Genomic DNA, 17,842 nt, shown 5'->3' on the forward strand with positions numbered 1-17,842 from the left:
AGATTACTAAAAAGAATAAGAAGAAGAAAATTGTCAAAGTGGGAAGTCTGAATGTGCGTGGATGTTGTGCAGATGATAAGAAAGAGATGATTGTGGATGTTATGAATGAGAAGAAGCTGGATGTCCTGGCTTTAAGTGAAACAAAGCTGAAGGGGGTGGGAGAGTTTCAGTGGAGAGGAATAAATGGGATTAGGTCAGGGGTTTCAAATAGAGTTAGAGCTAAAGAAGGAGTAGCAATAATGTTGAAGGATAAGCCATGGCAGGAAAAGAGAGACTATAAATGTATAAATTCAAGGATTATGTGGAGTAAAATAAAGATTGGATGTGAAAAGTGGGTTATAATAAGCGTGTATGCACCTGGAGAAGAGAGAAGTGTAGAGGAGAGAGAGAGATTTTGGGAAATGTTGAGTGAATGCGTGGGGAGTTTTGAATCAAGTGTGAGAGTAATGGTGGTTGGGGATTTCAATGCTAAAGTGGGTAAAAATGTTATGGAACGAGTAGTAGGTAAATTTGGGGTGCCAGGGGTAAATGTAAATGGGGAGCCTTTAATTGAGCTATGTGTAGAAAGAAATTTGGTAATACGTAATACATATTTTATGAAAAAGAGGATAAATAAATATACAAGGTATGATGTAGCACGTAATGAAAGTAGTTTATTAGATTATGTATTGGTGGATAAAAGGTTGATGGGTAGGCTCCAGGATGTACATGTTTATAGAGGGGCAACTGATATATCGGATCATTATTTAGTTGTAGCTACAGTTAGAGTAAGAGGTAGATGGGAAAAGAGGAAGGTGGCAACAACAAGTAAGAGGGAGGTGAAAGTGTATAAACTAAGGAAGGAGGAAGTTCGGGTGAGATATAAGCGACTATTGGCAGAAAGGTGGGCTAGTGCAAAGATGAGTAGTGGGGGGGTTGAAGAGGGTTGGAATAGTTTTAAAAATGCAGTATTAGAATGTGGGGCAGAAGTTTGTGGTTATAGGAGGGTGGGGGCAGGAGGAAAGAGGAGTGATTGGTGGAATGATGAAGTAAAGGGTGTGATAAAAGAGAAAAAGGTAGCTTATGAGAGGTTTTTACAAAGCAGAAGTGTTATAAGAAGAGCAGAGTATATGGAGAGTAAAAGAAAGGTAAAGAGAGTGGTGAGAGAGTGCAAAAGGAGTGCAGATGATAGAGTGGGAGAGGCACTGTCAAGAAATTTTAATGAAAATAAGAAAAAAATTTTGGAGTGAGTTAAACAAGTTAAGAAAGCCTAGGGAAAATATGGATTTGTCAGTTAAAAACAGAGTAGGGGAGTTAGTAGATGGGGAGATGGAGGTATTGGGTAGATGGCGAGAATATTTTGAGGAACTTTTAAATGTTAAGGAAGAAACAGAGGCAGTAATTTCATGCACTGGTCAGGGAGGTATACCATCTTTTAGGAGTGAAGAAGAGCAGAATGTAAGTGTGGGGGAGGTACGCGAGGCATTACGTAAAATGAAAGGGGGTAAAGCAGCTGGAACTGATGGGATCATGACAGAAATGTTAAAAGCAGGGGGGGATATAGTGTTGGAGTGGTTGGTACTTTTGTTTAATAAATGTATGAAAGAGGGGAAGGTACCTAGGGATTGTCAGAGAGCATGTATAGTCCCTTTATATAAAGGGAAAGGGGACAAAAGAGACTGTAAAAATTATAGAGGAATAAGCTTACTGAGTATACCAGGAAAAGTGTACGGTAGGGTTATAATTGAAAGAATTAGAGGTAAGACAGAATGTAGGATTGCGGATGAGCAAGGAGGTTTTAGAGTGGGTAGGGGATGTGTAGATCAGGTGTTTACATTGAAGCATATATGTGAACAGTATTTAGATAAAGATAGGGAAGTTTTTATTGCATTTATGGATTTAGAAAAGGCATATGATAGAGTGGATAGAGGAGCAATGTGGCAGATGTTGCAAGTATATGGAATAGGTGGTAAGTTATTAAATGCTGTAAAGAGTTTTTATGAGGATAGTGAGGCTCAGGTTAGGGTGTGTAGAAGAGAGGGAGACTACTTCCCGGTAAAAGTAGGTCTTAGACAGGGATGTGTAATGTCACCATGGTTGTTTAATATATTTATAGATGGGGTTGTAAAGGAAGTAAATGCTAGGGTGTTTGGGAGAGTGGTGGGATTAAATTATGGGGAATCAAATTCAAAATGGGAATTGATACAGTTACTTTTTGCTGATGATACTGTGCTTATGGGAGATTCTAAAGAAAAATTGCAAAGGTTAGTGGATGAGTTTGGGAATGTGTGTAAAGGTAGAAAGTTGAAAGTGAACATAGAAAAGAGTAAGGTGATGAGGGTGTCAAATGATTTAGATAAAGAAAAATTGGATATCAAATTGGGGAGGAGGAGTATGGAAGAAGTGAATGTTTTCAGATACTTGGGAGTTGACGTGTCGGCGGATGGATTTATGAAGGATGAGGTTAATCATAGAATTGATGAGGGAAAAAAGGTGAGTGGTGCATTGAGGTATATGTGGAGTCAAAAAACGTTATCTATGGAGGCAAAGAAGGGAATGTATGAAAGTATAGTAATACCAACACTCTTATATGGGTGTGAAGCTTGGGTGGTAAATGCAGCAGCGAGGAGACGGTTGGAGGCAGTGGAGATGTCCTGTTTAAGGGCAATGTGTGGTGTAAATATTATGCAGAAAATTCGGAGTGTGGAAATTAGGAGAAGGTGTGGAGTTAATAAAAGTATTAGTCAGAGGGCAGAAGAGGGGTTGTTGAGGTGGTTTGGTCATTTAGAGAGAATGGATCAAAGTAGAATGACATGGAAAGCATATAAATCTATAGGGGAAGGAAGGCGGGGTATGGGTCGTCCTCGAAAGGGTTGGAGAGAGGGGGTAAAGGAGGTTTTGTGGGTAAGGGGCTTGGACTTCCAGCAAGCGTGCGTGAGCGTGTTAGATAGGAGTGAATGGAGACGAATGGTACTTGGGACCTGACGATCTGTTGGAGTGTGAGCAGGGTAATATTTAGTGAAGGGATTCAGGGAAACCGGTTATTTTCATATAGTCGGACTTGAGTCCTGGAAATGGGAAGTACAATGCCTGCACTTTAAAGGAGGGGTTTGGGATATTGGCAGTTTGGAGGGATATGTTGTGTATCTTTATATGTGTATGCTTCTAGACTGTTGTATTCTGAGCACCTCTGCAAAAACAGTGATAATGTGCGAGTGTGGTGAAAGTGTTGAATGATGATGAAAGTATTTTCTTTTTGGGGATTTTCTTTCTTTTTTGGGTCACCCTGCCTCGGTGGGAGACGGCCGACTTGTTGAAAAAAAAAAAAAAATATATATATATATAGGGGAAGGAAGGCAGGGTAGGGGTCGTCCTCGAAAGGGTTGGAGAGAGGGGGTAAAGGTGGTTTTGTGGGCGAGGGGCTTGGACTTTCAGCAAGCGTGCGTGAGCGTGTTAGATAGGAGTGAATGGAGACGAATGGTACTTGGGACCTGACGATCTGTTGGAGTGTGAGCAGGGTAATATTTAGTGAAGGGATTCAGGGAAACCGGTTATTTTCATATAGTCGGACTTGAGTCTTGGAAATGTGAAGTACAATGCCTGCACTTTAAAGGAGGGGTTTGGGATATTGGCAGTTTGGAGGGATATGTTGTGTATCTTTATATGTGTATGCTTCTAAACTGTTGTATTCTGAGCACCTCTGCAAAAACAGTGATAATGTGTGAGTGTGGTGAAAGTGTTGAATGATGATGAAAGTATTTTCTTTTGGGGGATTTTCTTTCTTTTTTGGGTCACCCTGCCTCGGTGGGAGACGGCCGACTTGTTGAAAAAAAAAAAAAAAAATAAAAATGCAGTATTAGAATGCGGGGCAGAAGTTTGTGGTTATAGGAGGGTGGGTGCAGGAGGAAAGAGGAGTGACTGGTGGAATGATGAAGTAAAGGGTGTGATAAAAGAGAAAAAGGTAGCGTATGAGAGGTATTTACAAAGCAAAAGTGTTATAAGAAAAGCAGAGTATATGGAGAGTAAAAGAAAGGTGAAGAGAGTGCAAAAGGAGAGCAGATGACGGAGTGGGAGAGGCACTGTCAAGAAATTTTAATGAAAATAAGAAAAAATTTTGGAGTGAGTTAAACAAGTTAAGAAAGCCTAGGGAAAGTATGGATTTGTCAGTTAAAAATAGAGTAGGGGAGTTAGTAGATGGCGAGAGGGAGGTATTAGGTAGATGGCGAGAATATTTTGAGGAACTTTTAAATGTTGAGGAAGAAAGGGAGGTGGTAATTTCATGCACTGGCCAGGGAGGTATACCATCTTTTAGGAGTGAAGAAGAGCAGAATGTAAGTGTGGGGGAGGTACGTGAGGCATTACGTAGAATGAAAGGGGTTAAAGCAGCTGGAACTGATGGGATCATGACAGAAATGTTAAAAGCAGGGGGGGATATAGTGTTGGAGTGGTTGGTACTTTTGTTTAATAAATGTATGAAAGAGGGGAAGGTACCTAGGGATTGGCGGAGAGCATGTATAGTCCCTTTATATAAAGGGAAAGGGGACAAAAGAGATTGTAAAAATTATAGAGGAATAAGTTTACTGAGTATACCAGGAAAAGTGTACGGTAGGGTTATAATTGAAAGAATTAGAGGTAAGACAGAATGTAGGATTGCAGATGAGCAAGGAGGTTTCAGAGTGGGTAGGGGATGTGTAGATCAAGTGTTTACATTTAAGCATATATGTGAACAGTATTTAGATAAAGGTAGGGAAGTTTTTATTGCATTTATGGATTTAGAAAAGGCATATGATAGTGGATAGGGGAGCAATGTGGCAGATGTTGCAAGTATATGGAATAGGTGGTAAGTTACTAAATGCTGTAAAGAGTTTTCATGAGGATAGTGAGGCTCAGGTTAGGGTATGTAGAAGAGAGGGAGAATACTTCCCGGTAAAAGTAGGTCTTAGACAGGGATGTGTAATGTCACCATGGTTGTTTAATATATTTATACTTGGGGTTGTAAAAGAAGTAAATGCTAGGGTGTTCGGGAGAGGGGTGGGATTAAATTATGGGGAATTAAATTCAAATTGGGAATTAAAACAGTTACTTTTTGCTGATGATACTGTGCTTATGGGAGATTCTAAAGAAAAATTGCAAAGGTTAGTGGATGAGTTTGGGAATGTGTGTAAAGGTAGAAAGTTTAAAGTGAACATAGAAAAGAGTAAGGTGATGAGGGTATCAAATGATTTAGATAAAGAAAAATTGGATATCAAATTGGGGAGGAGGAGTATGGAAGAAGTAAATGTTTTCAGATACTTGGGAGTTGACGTGTCGGCGGATGGATTTATGAAGGATGAGGTTAATCATAGAATTGATGAGGGAAAAAAGGTGAGTGGTGCATTGAGGTATATGTGGAGTCAAAAAAACATTATCTATGGAGGCAAAGAAGGGAATGTATGAAAGTATAGTAGTAGCAACACTCTTATATGGGTGTGAAGCTTGGGTGGTAAATGCAGCAGCGAGGAGACGGTTGGAGGCAGTGGAGATGTCCTGTCTATGGGCAATGTGTGGTGTAAATATTATGCAGAAAATTCGGAGTGTGGAAATTAGGAAAAGGTGTGGAGTTAATAAAAGTATTAGTCAGAGGGCAGAAGAGGGGTTGTTGAGGTGGTTTGGTCATTTAGAGAGAATGGATCAAAGTAGAATGACATGGAAAGCACATAAATCTATAGGGACAGGAAGGCGAGGTAGGGGTAGTCCTCGAAAGGGTTGGAGAGAGGGGGTAAAGGAGGTTTTGTGGGCAAGGGGCTTGGACTTCCAGCAAGCGTGCGTGAGCGTGTTAGATAGGAGTGAATGGAGACGAATGGTACTTGAGACCTGACGATCTGTTGGAGTGTGAGCAGGGTAATATTTAGTGAAGGGATTCAGGGAAACCGGTTATTTTCATACAGTCAGACTTGAGTCCTGGAAATGGGAAGTACAATGCCTGCACTTTAAAGGAGGGGTTTGGGATATTGGCAGTTTGGAGGGATATGTTATGTATCTTTATACGTATATGCTTCTAAACTGTTGTATTCTGAGCACCTCAGCAAAAACAGTGATTATATGTGAGTGTGGTGAAAGTGTTGAATGATGATGAAAGCATTTTCTTTTTGGGGATTTTCTTTCTTTTTTGGGTCACCCTGCCTCGGTGGGAGACGGCCAACTTGTTGAAAAAAAAAAAAATGGGGGGGGGAGGAGGAAGCAGTAGTACAACTGTGAACAAATCACAGCCAATGATGCCACTGCTGCCAACGTCAACAACAACAACACGTGTGGAAAAAGACTTATGTACAGTTCAGGATATTATAGGAAATATTTTGCACATGTGCCTTCTTCATGTCTGGACTCAAGAAGTCAGTCGTGGTGAAACATTTACTACAAATGTCCCGAACTGTACACGTCTTTTTCCACATTTTGTTGTCATCACTATACCATTTCTTAACAACAACACAGGAATTAACATTTTGTAAGGGGTGAAAATTTGGTGATGTTGGGATGCTTCTCAAAGTCCACTCACCACAGAATTTTAGCCCCCCCCCCAAAAAAAAAATGGAGAGAGGGGGCAAGAAAAATTCACTAAGTAATTTTTTCATCCATCTTTTAGTGGTGCGGTGACAATATGGTGGCACTGGGCCACCTCTAAAAATTCCAAATTGTCATATATACATGTACTTAGCACAAATAATCTGTAGCCAAAAAAGAAACACTGTGAAGGGGAGAGGTGAGTGAAACTCAGAAATCAATTTTCTATCCCATATTAGTGGAGTCCCCATTTAATTTTCCAGGTGTGTCCTGCTACACAAACCCACCATATCATCACTCTTAATTTCTTAACACTTCCTGTAAATTTACGAACAATATTTATTTTAAAGTAGGTTAGGTTGTGTTTGGTTACAGAAAATTTATATATTGAGCCATAAATAAGCAAATTAAAAGAATGACCACAATATATCTGGGAGGAAATGAGGGAACAGAGACTGTATAACCAAGAAACATTTAAATATACACAAGTGTCACTAGTTCTCTTACTGTCTTTGATATCAATACAGATTGCTGTGATTGCTCATTCAGGGAAACAGCATTGTCAACACATATCAACGACACAGATTAACATAGGAACATAAGAAAGGAGGAGCACTGCAGCAGGCCTACTGGCCCATGCTAGGCATGTCCAACTCACACCTACTCATATATTTCTCTAGCCTAATTTTAAAACAATACAACATTTTAGCTTCAATGACACTACTGGGGAGTTTGTTCCACTCATCCAAAACTTACGTTACCAAACTAGTGCTTTCCTATATCCCCTCTAAATCTAAATTTTTCAAACTTGAACCCATTGCTGCAAGTCCTGGCTTACCTGTAAATAATATTAATGTATTGGAATACCCCAGGTGGGAGCAAAAAATGTCTTGGAATTAATACCTCAACTATGAAACATGTCTAAGTAAAAATAGTTTGAAACACCTTATAATAGTAAGCAAAAGCATTTTTTTCCCCCCAAACCAATAGTACTTTTAGTGGTAAAATGTCTTCATTACCTGGATATGGGTTAGCACCGTATGTGATGACTTCCATAAGAAGCACTCCAAACGACCACACGTCAGACTTGATAGTGAAACGGTTGTACAGCATAGCCTCTGGTGCTGTCCACTTGACAGGGAATTTGTTACCTAGAGAGTAAAATATCAATGTTGTAGTTTACTCTATATTTTCACAACAGTCATTTTCCACCATGGTAGGAGAGAAATAATATTTAAGAATTTCAATGCAGTTAATCTATTTAAGAATTAGACATGTGGCTTAATCAATACAGCCTCTCCTCACTTAACAACGGAGTTCTGTCCCTAAGACCACGTCATTAAACGAATCCGTCGCTAAGTGAGGAGTATGCTATAATGTTAGTTTGTGTCAACCATCTCTGATATTGTTTTAAGGTCACCCTTGCACCATTTATAACATTTCTGGTACATTTTTAAATGTTTATACAGTAGTGTACTGTATATTGAAATAAACAGAATAAAGGAAATCAGCTCTAATATACATTATTTAGGTATGAATACTGGTCAGAGAGCCTGTTGTAAGTCCAAGGCATCAGTAAACAAGTACGTCGCTAAGTGAGGAGAGGCTGTACAAGGACATAATGTGAAGAATGTACAATTGTATACAAAAGATGCTGCACGTCTCTCATCTGATGCCAGCAAAAACCTCTACAAATAAAGATACCCAGATGTAGCGCATGTCATAAAGATACCCAGATGTAGCACATGTCATAAAGATACCCAGATGTAGCACATGTCATAAAGATACCCAGATGCATCACATGTCATAAAGATACCCAGATGTAGCGCATGTCATAAAGATACCCAGATGTAGCACATGTCATAAAGATACCCAGATGTAGCGCATGTCATAAAGATACCCAGATGTAGCACATGTCATAAAGATACCCAGATGTAGCACATGTCATAAAGATACCCAGATGTAGCACATGTCATAAAGATACCCAGATGTAGCACATGTCATAAAGATACCCAGATGTAGCACATGTCATAAAGATACCTAGATGCATCACATATCATAAAGATACCCAGATGTAGCACATGTCATAAAGATACCCAGATGTAGCACATGTCATAAAGATACCTCGATGCAGCACATGTCATAAAGATACCTCGATGCAGCACATGTCATAAAGATACCTCGATGCAGCACATGTCATAAAGATACCTCGATGCAGCACATGTCATAAAGATACCTCGATGCAGCACATGTCATAAAGATACCTCGATGCAGCACATGTCATAAAGATACCTCGATGCAGCACATGTCATAAAGATACCTCGATGCAGCACATGTCATAAAGATACCTCGATGCAGCACATGTCATAAAGATACCTCGATGCAGCACATGTCATAAAGATACCTCGATGCAGCACATGTCAAATTCTTCATCTTGCTGGCATTATATAGCATTCATGTACAACAGTAAATCTTTCAATATGGGTCACATACAGTAGGGCCTCCGCTTTATATTCAAATTATACCCAAAAATTTGTTAACACAGCTCCTAATTCACTATTACAGACAGTGTCTGAGTGCCACCCGTCCACTCTCAGTTTGTTTACAATGTAAACAAACTGAGAGTGGACGGGTGTTACTCACTAATTTTTGCAAGAGAGCCACTTCGGTTAAACACATTGATTGGGAGAGCCGCAGCTACTGCAAGTTAGCGTAACTCAACTAAATTAAGTAGTACTGAGCTGCTAGTGCAATATAGTAAATGAGAAAAAGTTTTCGAGAGCCGTGAATAGAGTCATCGCGAGCCGCCAGCAGCTCGCGAGCCGCACAATGAATACCACTGGTTTACATCCTCCGTGAGCTCCAGGTGTCTCCTGATTACATCTGGAAACTTTCCAAAGTTACAAGTGTTTTAAAGTTATTGCATATTTTATATATAGTTCTAATTTCTAACTTTGCACTTTAAATGCAAAGTTAGAAGTTATTAAATTCAGTGAGCAAGATATGTCTATTGCTGGGATAGTACTAATAACTGTACTTATGTGTACCTGTACCTAAATAAACTTATTGTGTTGACATGTACGTACAATAAAAATCACTATTTAACATTGCTATAAAGCAGGAGTACCTATGTCAGGCAAGGGAGTAGCTAAGAGTGTCTCACCAGTGCTCAAGATGCAATAATAATAATAATAATAATAATAATAATAATAATAATAATAATAATAATAATAATAATAAAAATAATAATAATAATAATAGTTGTCTCTAGTCTTATCTTCACACTACTACTGTCATCTCTAGTCTTATCTTCACACTACTACTGTCGTCTCTAGTCTTACCTTTACTACCACTATCATTTTGTTTTATTAACACATCGGCCATTTTCCACCAAGGTAGGGTGGCCCAAAAAAGAAAACTTTCATCATCATTCACTTTACTACTATCATCTCTATTTTCTTTTTTTTTGTGTGTGTGTGTGTGTGTATTTATTTATTTTAACATGCTGCGGTAGTGAGTCTTTGCTATAGTGACAATGATGACCTTTGATCATTATTTTCTAATTTTAAGCTTTGTATGTGGTGGTCTCGGGGCATCCTGTCTCTCTAGTGTCAGTCCTCGTCTTGTGCAGGCAGAGAATGTTAATGGTATTAGGGACATTATTTGCCTTATACTTTCTAACTCAGGACAGTTCTTTGTGTTATTTTGCCTGTTTCAGTAACAGTATTGTGCATTTTTTGTTCTTTAACAGATGGTATCCTTGAACATAAGGTTTTCTGATGGTTGGTCTTCTTGGTAATAATAATTCAGTGAAGGCCCCACGATTTTTGTGGCTCCTCTCGTATCTCTCTCCTGTTTTGAGAGTTTCCTGAATGACTAGCCTTTTCATTTTTAAATTTTAGTTCGTTTTGCAGGAGCCAATGTGTACAAGTGTTTACTTGCTTTTCTCTTCCTGCGGGATAAGCACTGCTTTAATTTGAGGCTAAGCAAGTTGCACTGCTCATTTTCACTGTTAATATCAATGTCATTTTCAAATTCCAAGAGCATCTCCTTTACTCTTGTGACGGCAGTCACCTCAGGGAAGTTCATCATGTAAATCTTGAAGTAGCGATTGATGTCCTCGGCAGTGGTGAGGCGACAACTAGTAGCCACATCAAGGAAGGTCAAGGCTAAGTATGAACATGTAGGGCCTAACTGTTGAACTCCATCCACTATCAAATACTTCTTGTAAGTAGGATGGGTCTTCAGGTAACCTTTAAAGAGCCAACGGGACCTTGGGCTTAGGTCACTGTCAAAAAACAAAAGGGATCCATCTAGGCATCGGTAGGCAGAGAAAGCATGTAAAACACCCGGCTCCTGTCCCTTTCTTATCAGTAAACGGCCTGTTCCAAGGTCCAGAGGAGGGGACACCATGAACTGCAACCAGGTCTCCATTTTACAGCACTTACCGAAAGGACGAGTTGTGCCAGATATGACTGCATACAACTCCTTCAGCAACATAACCCTAGTATTTTCCAGTAGGGGATGGGAAACGCCCAGAAACTCGACTTCTTCGAAAGCCATTGTAAAAGTTTTTACGCTTTGATGACCTCCACACACGCAGACGACAGCAACGAATGCTTCTTAAATTCTCTTCCTTAAATTGTCTTCCAAGTATGAAATAGTAACAAATACTCAAAGAAGTAACAAGAATAACCAGTTACCACATTAAATAGTGAAGTTAGAACATAGAAGTACTTATGATTTTTAAGTGATGGCATTAATTAGTGAAGTTAGTGTTGGCTTGGTTTGTTTGTTTATTTTGTTTCTAATGGACTGGGGGCAATGACCCCCACAACACCCTACAGGAACTGTATGATAGTGAAGAGTAGTGTAAGATATTGTTGAGTAGTGCAAAATAGTGTCGAATAGTGTAGATATTGATCAACAGCATAAGATATTGTTCAAAAGTGTAAGATAGTGTTGTGTAGTGTAAAAAAATGTTATGTAGTGTAAGATAGTGTTATGTAGTGCAAGATAGTGTTGTGTAGTATGAGATAGTGTTGTGTAGTATGAGATAGTGTTGTGTAGTGTAAAATAGTGTTGTGTAGTGTAAAATAGTGTTGTGTAGCAAAAGATAGTGTTGTGTAGTGTAAAATAGTGTTGTGTAGTGTAAAATAGTGTTGTGTAGTGTAAGATAGTGTTGTGTAGTGTAAGATAGTGTTGTGTAGTGTAAGATAGTGTTGTGTAGTGTAAGATAGTGTTGTGTAGTGTAAGATAGTGTTGTGTAGTGTAAGATAGTGTTGTGTAGTGTAAGATAGTGTTGTGTAGTGTAAAATAGTGTTGTGTAGTGTAAGATAGTGTTGTGTAGTGTAAGATAGTGTTGTGTAGTGTAAGATAGTGTTGTGTAGTGTAAGATAGTGTTGTGTAGTGTAAGATAGTGTTGTGTAGTGTAAGATAGTGTTGTGTAGTGTAAGATAGTGTTGTGTAGTGTAAGATAGTGTTGTGTAGTGTAAGATAGTGTTGTGTAGTGTAAGATAGTGTTGTGTAGTGTAAGATAGTGTTGTGTAGTGTAAGATAGTATTGTGTAGTGTAAGATAGTGTTGTGTAGTGTAAGATAGTGTTGTGTAGTGTAAGATAGTATTGTGCAGTGTAAGATAGTATTGTGTAGTGTAAGATAGTGTTGTGTAGTGTAAGATAGTATTGTGTAGTGTAAGATAGTGTTGTGTAGTGTAAGATAGTATTGTGTAGTGTAAGATAGTATTGTGTAGTGTAAGATAGTATTGTGAAGTGTAAGATAGTGTTGTGTAGTGTAAGATAGTGTTGTGTAGTGTAAGATAGTGTTACATAGTGTAAGATAGTATTGTGTAGTGTAAGATAGTGTTGTGTAGTGTAAGATAGTGTTGAGTAGTCTAAGATAATGTTACATAGTGTAAGATAGTGTTGTGTAGTGTAAGATAGTGTTGTGTAGTGTAAGATAATGTTACATAGTGTAAGATAGTATTGTGTAGTGTAAGATAGTGTTGTGTAGTGTAAGATAGTGTTGTGTAGTGTAAAATAGTTTTGTGTAGTGTAAGATAATGTTACATAGTGTAAGATAGTATTGTGTAGTGTAAGATAGTGTTGTGTAGTGTAAGATAGTGTTGAGTAGTGTAAGATAGTTACATAGTGTAAGATAGTGTTGTGTAGTGTAAGATAGTGTTGTGTAGTGTAAGATAGTGTTGAGTAGTGTAAGATAATGTTACATAGTGTAAGATAGTGTTGTGTAGTGTAAGACAGTGTTGAGTAGTGTAAGATAGTGTTGTGTAGTGTAAGATAGTGTTGAGTAGTGTAAGATAGTGTTGTGTAGTGTAAGATAGTGTTGAGTAGTGTAAGATAATGTTACATAGTGTAAGATAGTGTTGTGTAGTGTAAGATAGTGTTGTGTAGTGTAAGATAGTGTTGAGTAGTGTAAGATAGTATTGTGTAGTGTAAGATAATGTTACATAGTGTAAGATAGTGTTGTGTAGTGCAAGATAATGTTACATAGTCTAAGATAGTGTTGTGTCGTGTAAGATAGTGTTGAGTAGTGTAAGATAGTATTGTGTAGTGTAAGATAATGTTACATAGTGTAAGACAGTGTTGTGTAGTGTAAGATAATGTTACATAGTGTAAGATAGTATTGTGTAGTGTAAGATAGTGTTGTGAAGTGTAAGTATTGTGTAGCGTAAGATAGTGTTATGTAGTGTAAGATAGTGTTGTGTAGTGTAAGGTAGTGTTGTGTAGTGTAAGATAGTATTGTGTAGTGTAAGATAGTGTTGTGTAGTGTAAGATAGTATTGTGTAGTGTAAGATAGTATTGTGTAGTGTAAAATAGTGTTGTGTAGTGTAAGATAGTGTTGTGTAGTGTAAGATAGTATTGTGTAGTGTAAGATAGTGTTGTGTAGTGTAAGATAGTATTGTGTAGTGTAAGATAGTGTTGTGTAGTGTAAGATAGTATTGTGTAGTGTAAGATAGTGTTGTGTAGTGTAAGATAGTATTGTGTAGTGTAAGATAGTGTTGAGTAGTGTAAGATAATGTTACATAGTGTAAGATAGTGTTGTGTAGTGTAAGATAGTGTTGAGTAGTGTAAGATAATGTTACATAGTGTAAGATAGTGTTGTGTAGTGTAAGATAGTGTTGTGTAGTGTACGATAGTGTTGAGTAGTGTAAGATAGTGTTGTGTAGTGTAAGATAATGTTACATAGTGTAACATAGTGTAAGATAGTATTGTGTAGTGTAAGATAGTGTTGTGAAGTGTAAGTATTGTGTAGTGTAAGATAGTGTTATTTAGTGTAAGATATTGTTGTGTAGTGTAAGATAGTGTTGTGTAGTGTAAGATAGTGTTGTGTAGTGTAAGATAATGTTATGTAGTGTAAGATAGTATTGTGTAGTGTAAGATAATGTTATGTAGTGTAAGATAGTATTGTGTAGTGTAAGATAATGTTACATAGTGTAAGATAGTATTGTGCAGTGTAAGATAGTGTTGTGTAGTGTAAGATAGTGTTGTGTAGTGTAAGATAATGTTGTGTAGTGTAAGATAGTGTTATGTAGTGTAAGATAGTATTGTGTAGTGTAAGATAATGTTACATAGTGTAAGATAGTATTGTGTAGTGTAAGATAGTGTTGTGTAGTGTAAGATAGTGTTGTGTAGTGTAAGATAATGTTGTGTAGTGTAAGATAGTGTTATGTAGTGTAAGATAGTATTGTGTAGTGTATGATAATGTTACATAGTGTAAGATAGTATTGTGCAGTGTAAAATAGTGTTGTGTAGTGTAAGATAGTGTAAGATTACCCAACAAAAGGCTGCAGTTAGAATGATAAAAAATTCTCACTACAGGCAGCACACTCCACCAATATTCAATACACTAAACCTCCTCACCATACAAAACATCCATACTTACTACTGCACTTATTACATACATAGAACACTTAACTCTGATATTAACCCTCCCCTCAAACATCTCCTTGCCAACCTCAACAGAACACATGACCATAACACAAGGCACAGATCACTCTTTGATGTTCCTCGTGTCCATCTCACACTATGTAAAAACTCAATGCACATAAAAGGCCCTAAAATCTGGAATTCATTACCTGTAAATATAAAAGAAACACTACCTGTTTATAAATTCAAGTCTCTTCTCAAAGATCACTTACTCACCCAAAACCAAATAAATACTGAATAACTGAACCTTATAAATTGTATATCTTAAATGTTTCTCACAATTATATCACATAAATGTTAAACCTAAAACCCAATCTAACTTTATTATTTTTTAAATACACTACCTAACAGAATACTCCATTCTACTGAATGTACAACAATGCATACAACCATATGACCTGTCTTTGTAATACTCACTTGTGCTTTATAGTAACCTGTTTACATTAATGTTTTATCACTGATTTCATCATTGCTTAGTTAATCTTAAGTTAATTTTAAGCCAGCCCGTAATGCTATGCATAGTATAAGTGGCTTTGGCATACTGCTCTTACCTGTATTTGTTGTACCTCTGTATGTGTGCTCAAATTTTTAAATAAATAAATAAATAAATAGTGTTGTGTAGTGTAAGATAGTGTTGTGTAGTGTAAGATAGTATTGTGTAGTGAAAGACAGTGTTGTTTAGTGTACAGTAGTGTAAGATAGTGTTGTGTCGTGCAGGCAGTGAACTTGCCACCTCCAGGACTCAAGTTCGTCTAACCGGAAATCAATCAAATCAATACAAAGAAAATAACTCACAAGTGCTAGGACAGTAATCTTCACCCTCGACTATTCTTGCAAGGCCAAAATCAGCAACTTTGCACAGCAAAGACTCGCCAACTAACACATTGCGTGCGGCTAAATCTCTATGTAGCAACTGTAGGCTCTCAAGGTATGCCATTCCTGCTGCAACCTGAAATACATGATAATCTTCAATGTATGAATTATTATTCTACATTGGTAAACAATAATTTTGAATTTATAAATTATTCTAGATAAATAATAATGTTGAATGTATGAATTATTATTCTACATAAATTTTTAATTTTAAATGTATTAATAATAATTTTAGATAAATAAATTATAATCTTGAATGCATAAATTATAATTTTAGATAAGATTAGATAACATTATGTGAGCTTAAGGTAGGTTATCTGTAATGTATTTTGATTGGCACATTTTCTTTAGCACAACTTTTCTTGAGAGGACAACCTCATGTGAAATCACCTCTATTAAAATCACGGAAAAGCACTAAACCCATAAGGGTCATTTAATGCCTGGAGGTAATCAGGTTTTATCTGTGAAAAAGGGATATACCTGAGGGCCCCACTTTACAGCGTTTCACTTCACGGTGTTTCACTAACACAGCTGCTTTCAATTTTACCTATTCTTCACCTATTCAGACTTCCTACAATAAATATATCCACCATTCACTATAAGGTAAGGATGAAAATATTTTAAGGTACGTAATGTATGTAATGTACAGTGGACCCCCGGTTTACGATCAGCTTCCAATGCGACCAATTATGTAAGTGTATTTATGTAAGTGCGTTTGTATGTGTATGTTTGGAGGTCTGAAATGGACTAATCTAATTCACAATATTCCTTATGGAAACAAATTCGTTCAGTACTGGCACCAGAACATACTTCTGGAATGAAATAATATCGTAAACCGGGGGTCCACTGTATATGCATTTTTTAGGCCTAGCTCTATTGTTCACTTAATATATGATAGTGTAAACATGCTATCAGGCTTTTATATGCATTTGAAAGTGAGAAAAAAAAGGGGCTATTTTTCACTTTACAGCAATAGCTCAGAACCTAACCTGCTGTATAAGCATGGCCCTACAGTAGCTCAGAACCTAACCTGCTGTATAAGCATGGCCCTACAGTAGCTCAGAACCTAACCTGCTGTATAAGCATGGCCCTACAGTAGCTCAGAACCTAACCTGCTGTATAAGCAGGGCCCTACAGTAGCTCAGAACCTAACCTGCTGTATAAGCAGGGCCCTACAGTAGCTCAGAACCTAACCTGCTGTATAAGCATGGCCCTACAGTAGCTCAGAACCTAATCTGCTGTATAAGCATGGCCCTACAGTAGCTCAGAACCTAACCTGCTGTATAAGCAGGGCCCTACAGTAGCTCAGAACCTAACCTGCTGTATAAGCATGGCCCTACAGTAGCTCAGAACCTAACCTGCTGTATAAGCATGGCCCTACAGTAGCTCAGAACCTAACCTGCTGTATAAGCAGGGCCCTACAGGAGCTCAGAACCTAACCAGCTGTATAAGCAGGGCCCTACAGTAGCTCAGAACCTAACCAGCTGTATAAGCAGGGCCCTACAGCTCAGAACCTAACCTGTTGTATAAGCAGGGCCCTACAGTAGCTCAGAACCTAACCAGCTGTAGAAACAGGGCCCTACAGTAGCTCAGAACCTAACCTGCTGTATAAGCAGGGCCCTACAGTTGCTCAGAACCTAACCTGCTGTATAAGCAGGGCCCTACAGTAGCTCAGAACCTAACCAGCTGTATAAGCAGGGCCCTACAGTAGCTCAGAACCTAACCTGCTGTATAAGCAAGGCCTTACAGTAGCTCAGAACCTAACCTGCTGTATAAGCAGGCCCCTACAGTAGCTCAGAACCTAACCTGCTATATAAGCAGGGCCCTACAGTAGCTCAAAACCTAACCTGCTATATAAGCAGGGCCCTACAGTAGCTCAGAACCTAACCTGCTATATTAGCAGGGCCCTACAGTAGCTCAGAACCTAACCTGCTATATAAGCAGGGCCCTACAGTAGCTCAGAACCTAACCTGCTATATAAGCAGGGCCCTACAGTAGCTCAGAACCTAACCTGCTATATAAGCAGGGCCCTACAGTAGCTCAGAACCTAACCTGCTATATAAGCAGGGCCCTACAGTAGCTCAGAACCTAACCTGCTATATAAGTAGGAGCCTACAGTAGCTCAGAACCTAACCTGCTATATAAACAGGGCCCTACAGTAGCTCAGAACCTAACCTGCTATATAAGCATGGCCCTACAGTAGCTCAGAACCTAACCTGCTATATAAGCAGAGCCCTACAGTAGCTCAGAACCTAACCAGCTGTATAAGCAGGGCCCTACAGTAGCTCAGAACCTAACCTGCTATATAAGCAGGGCCCTACAGTAGCTCAGAACCTAACCTGCTGTATAAGCAGGGTCCTACAGTAGCCTGGAACCTAACCTGCTGTATAAACAGGGCCCTACAGTAGCCTGAAACCTAACCTGCTGCACAAGTGGGGCCCTACAGTGGCCAGGACCCTACCCTGCTTTATAAGCAGGGCCCTACAGTAGCCTGGAGCCTAACCTG

The 17,842-nt window shown here is 38.5% G+C and overlaps 1 protein-coding gene across 12 annotated transcripts in view; it reads right to left on the reverse strand.

Moving 5' to 3' along the window:
- LOC128703925 (tyrosine-protein kinase Src64B) overlaps nt 1-17,842 on the reverse strand; it is a 134,361-nt gene that overhangs the window by 11,925 nt on the left and 104,594 nt on the right. For all 12 annotated transcript variants that reach the window (XR_011394681.1, XR_008409389.2, XR_008409388.2 and 9 more), the window contains 2 exons: nt 15,259-15,412; nt 7,539-7,670 (listed from right to left, as the gene is read on the reverse strand). Coding sequence is in view for 9 of the 12 variants with exons in the window: in XM_053798809.2 (XP_053654784.1) it covers nt 7,539-7,670; nt 15,259-15,412 (286 nt within the window). In the remaining 3 variants the exon portion in view is untranslated. The remainder of the gene's footprint in view (nt 1-7,538; nt 7,671-15,258; nt 15,413-17,842) is intronic.

This window comes from Cherax quadricarinatus, chromosome 95 (genome assembly GCF_038502225.1).
Source record: "Cherax quadricarinatus isolate ZL_2023a chromosome 95, ASM3850222v1, whole genome shotgun sequence".
NCBI lineage: Eukaryota > Metazoa > Arthropoda > Malacostraca > Decapoda > Parastacidae > Cherax > Cherax quadricarinatus.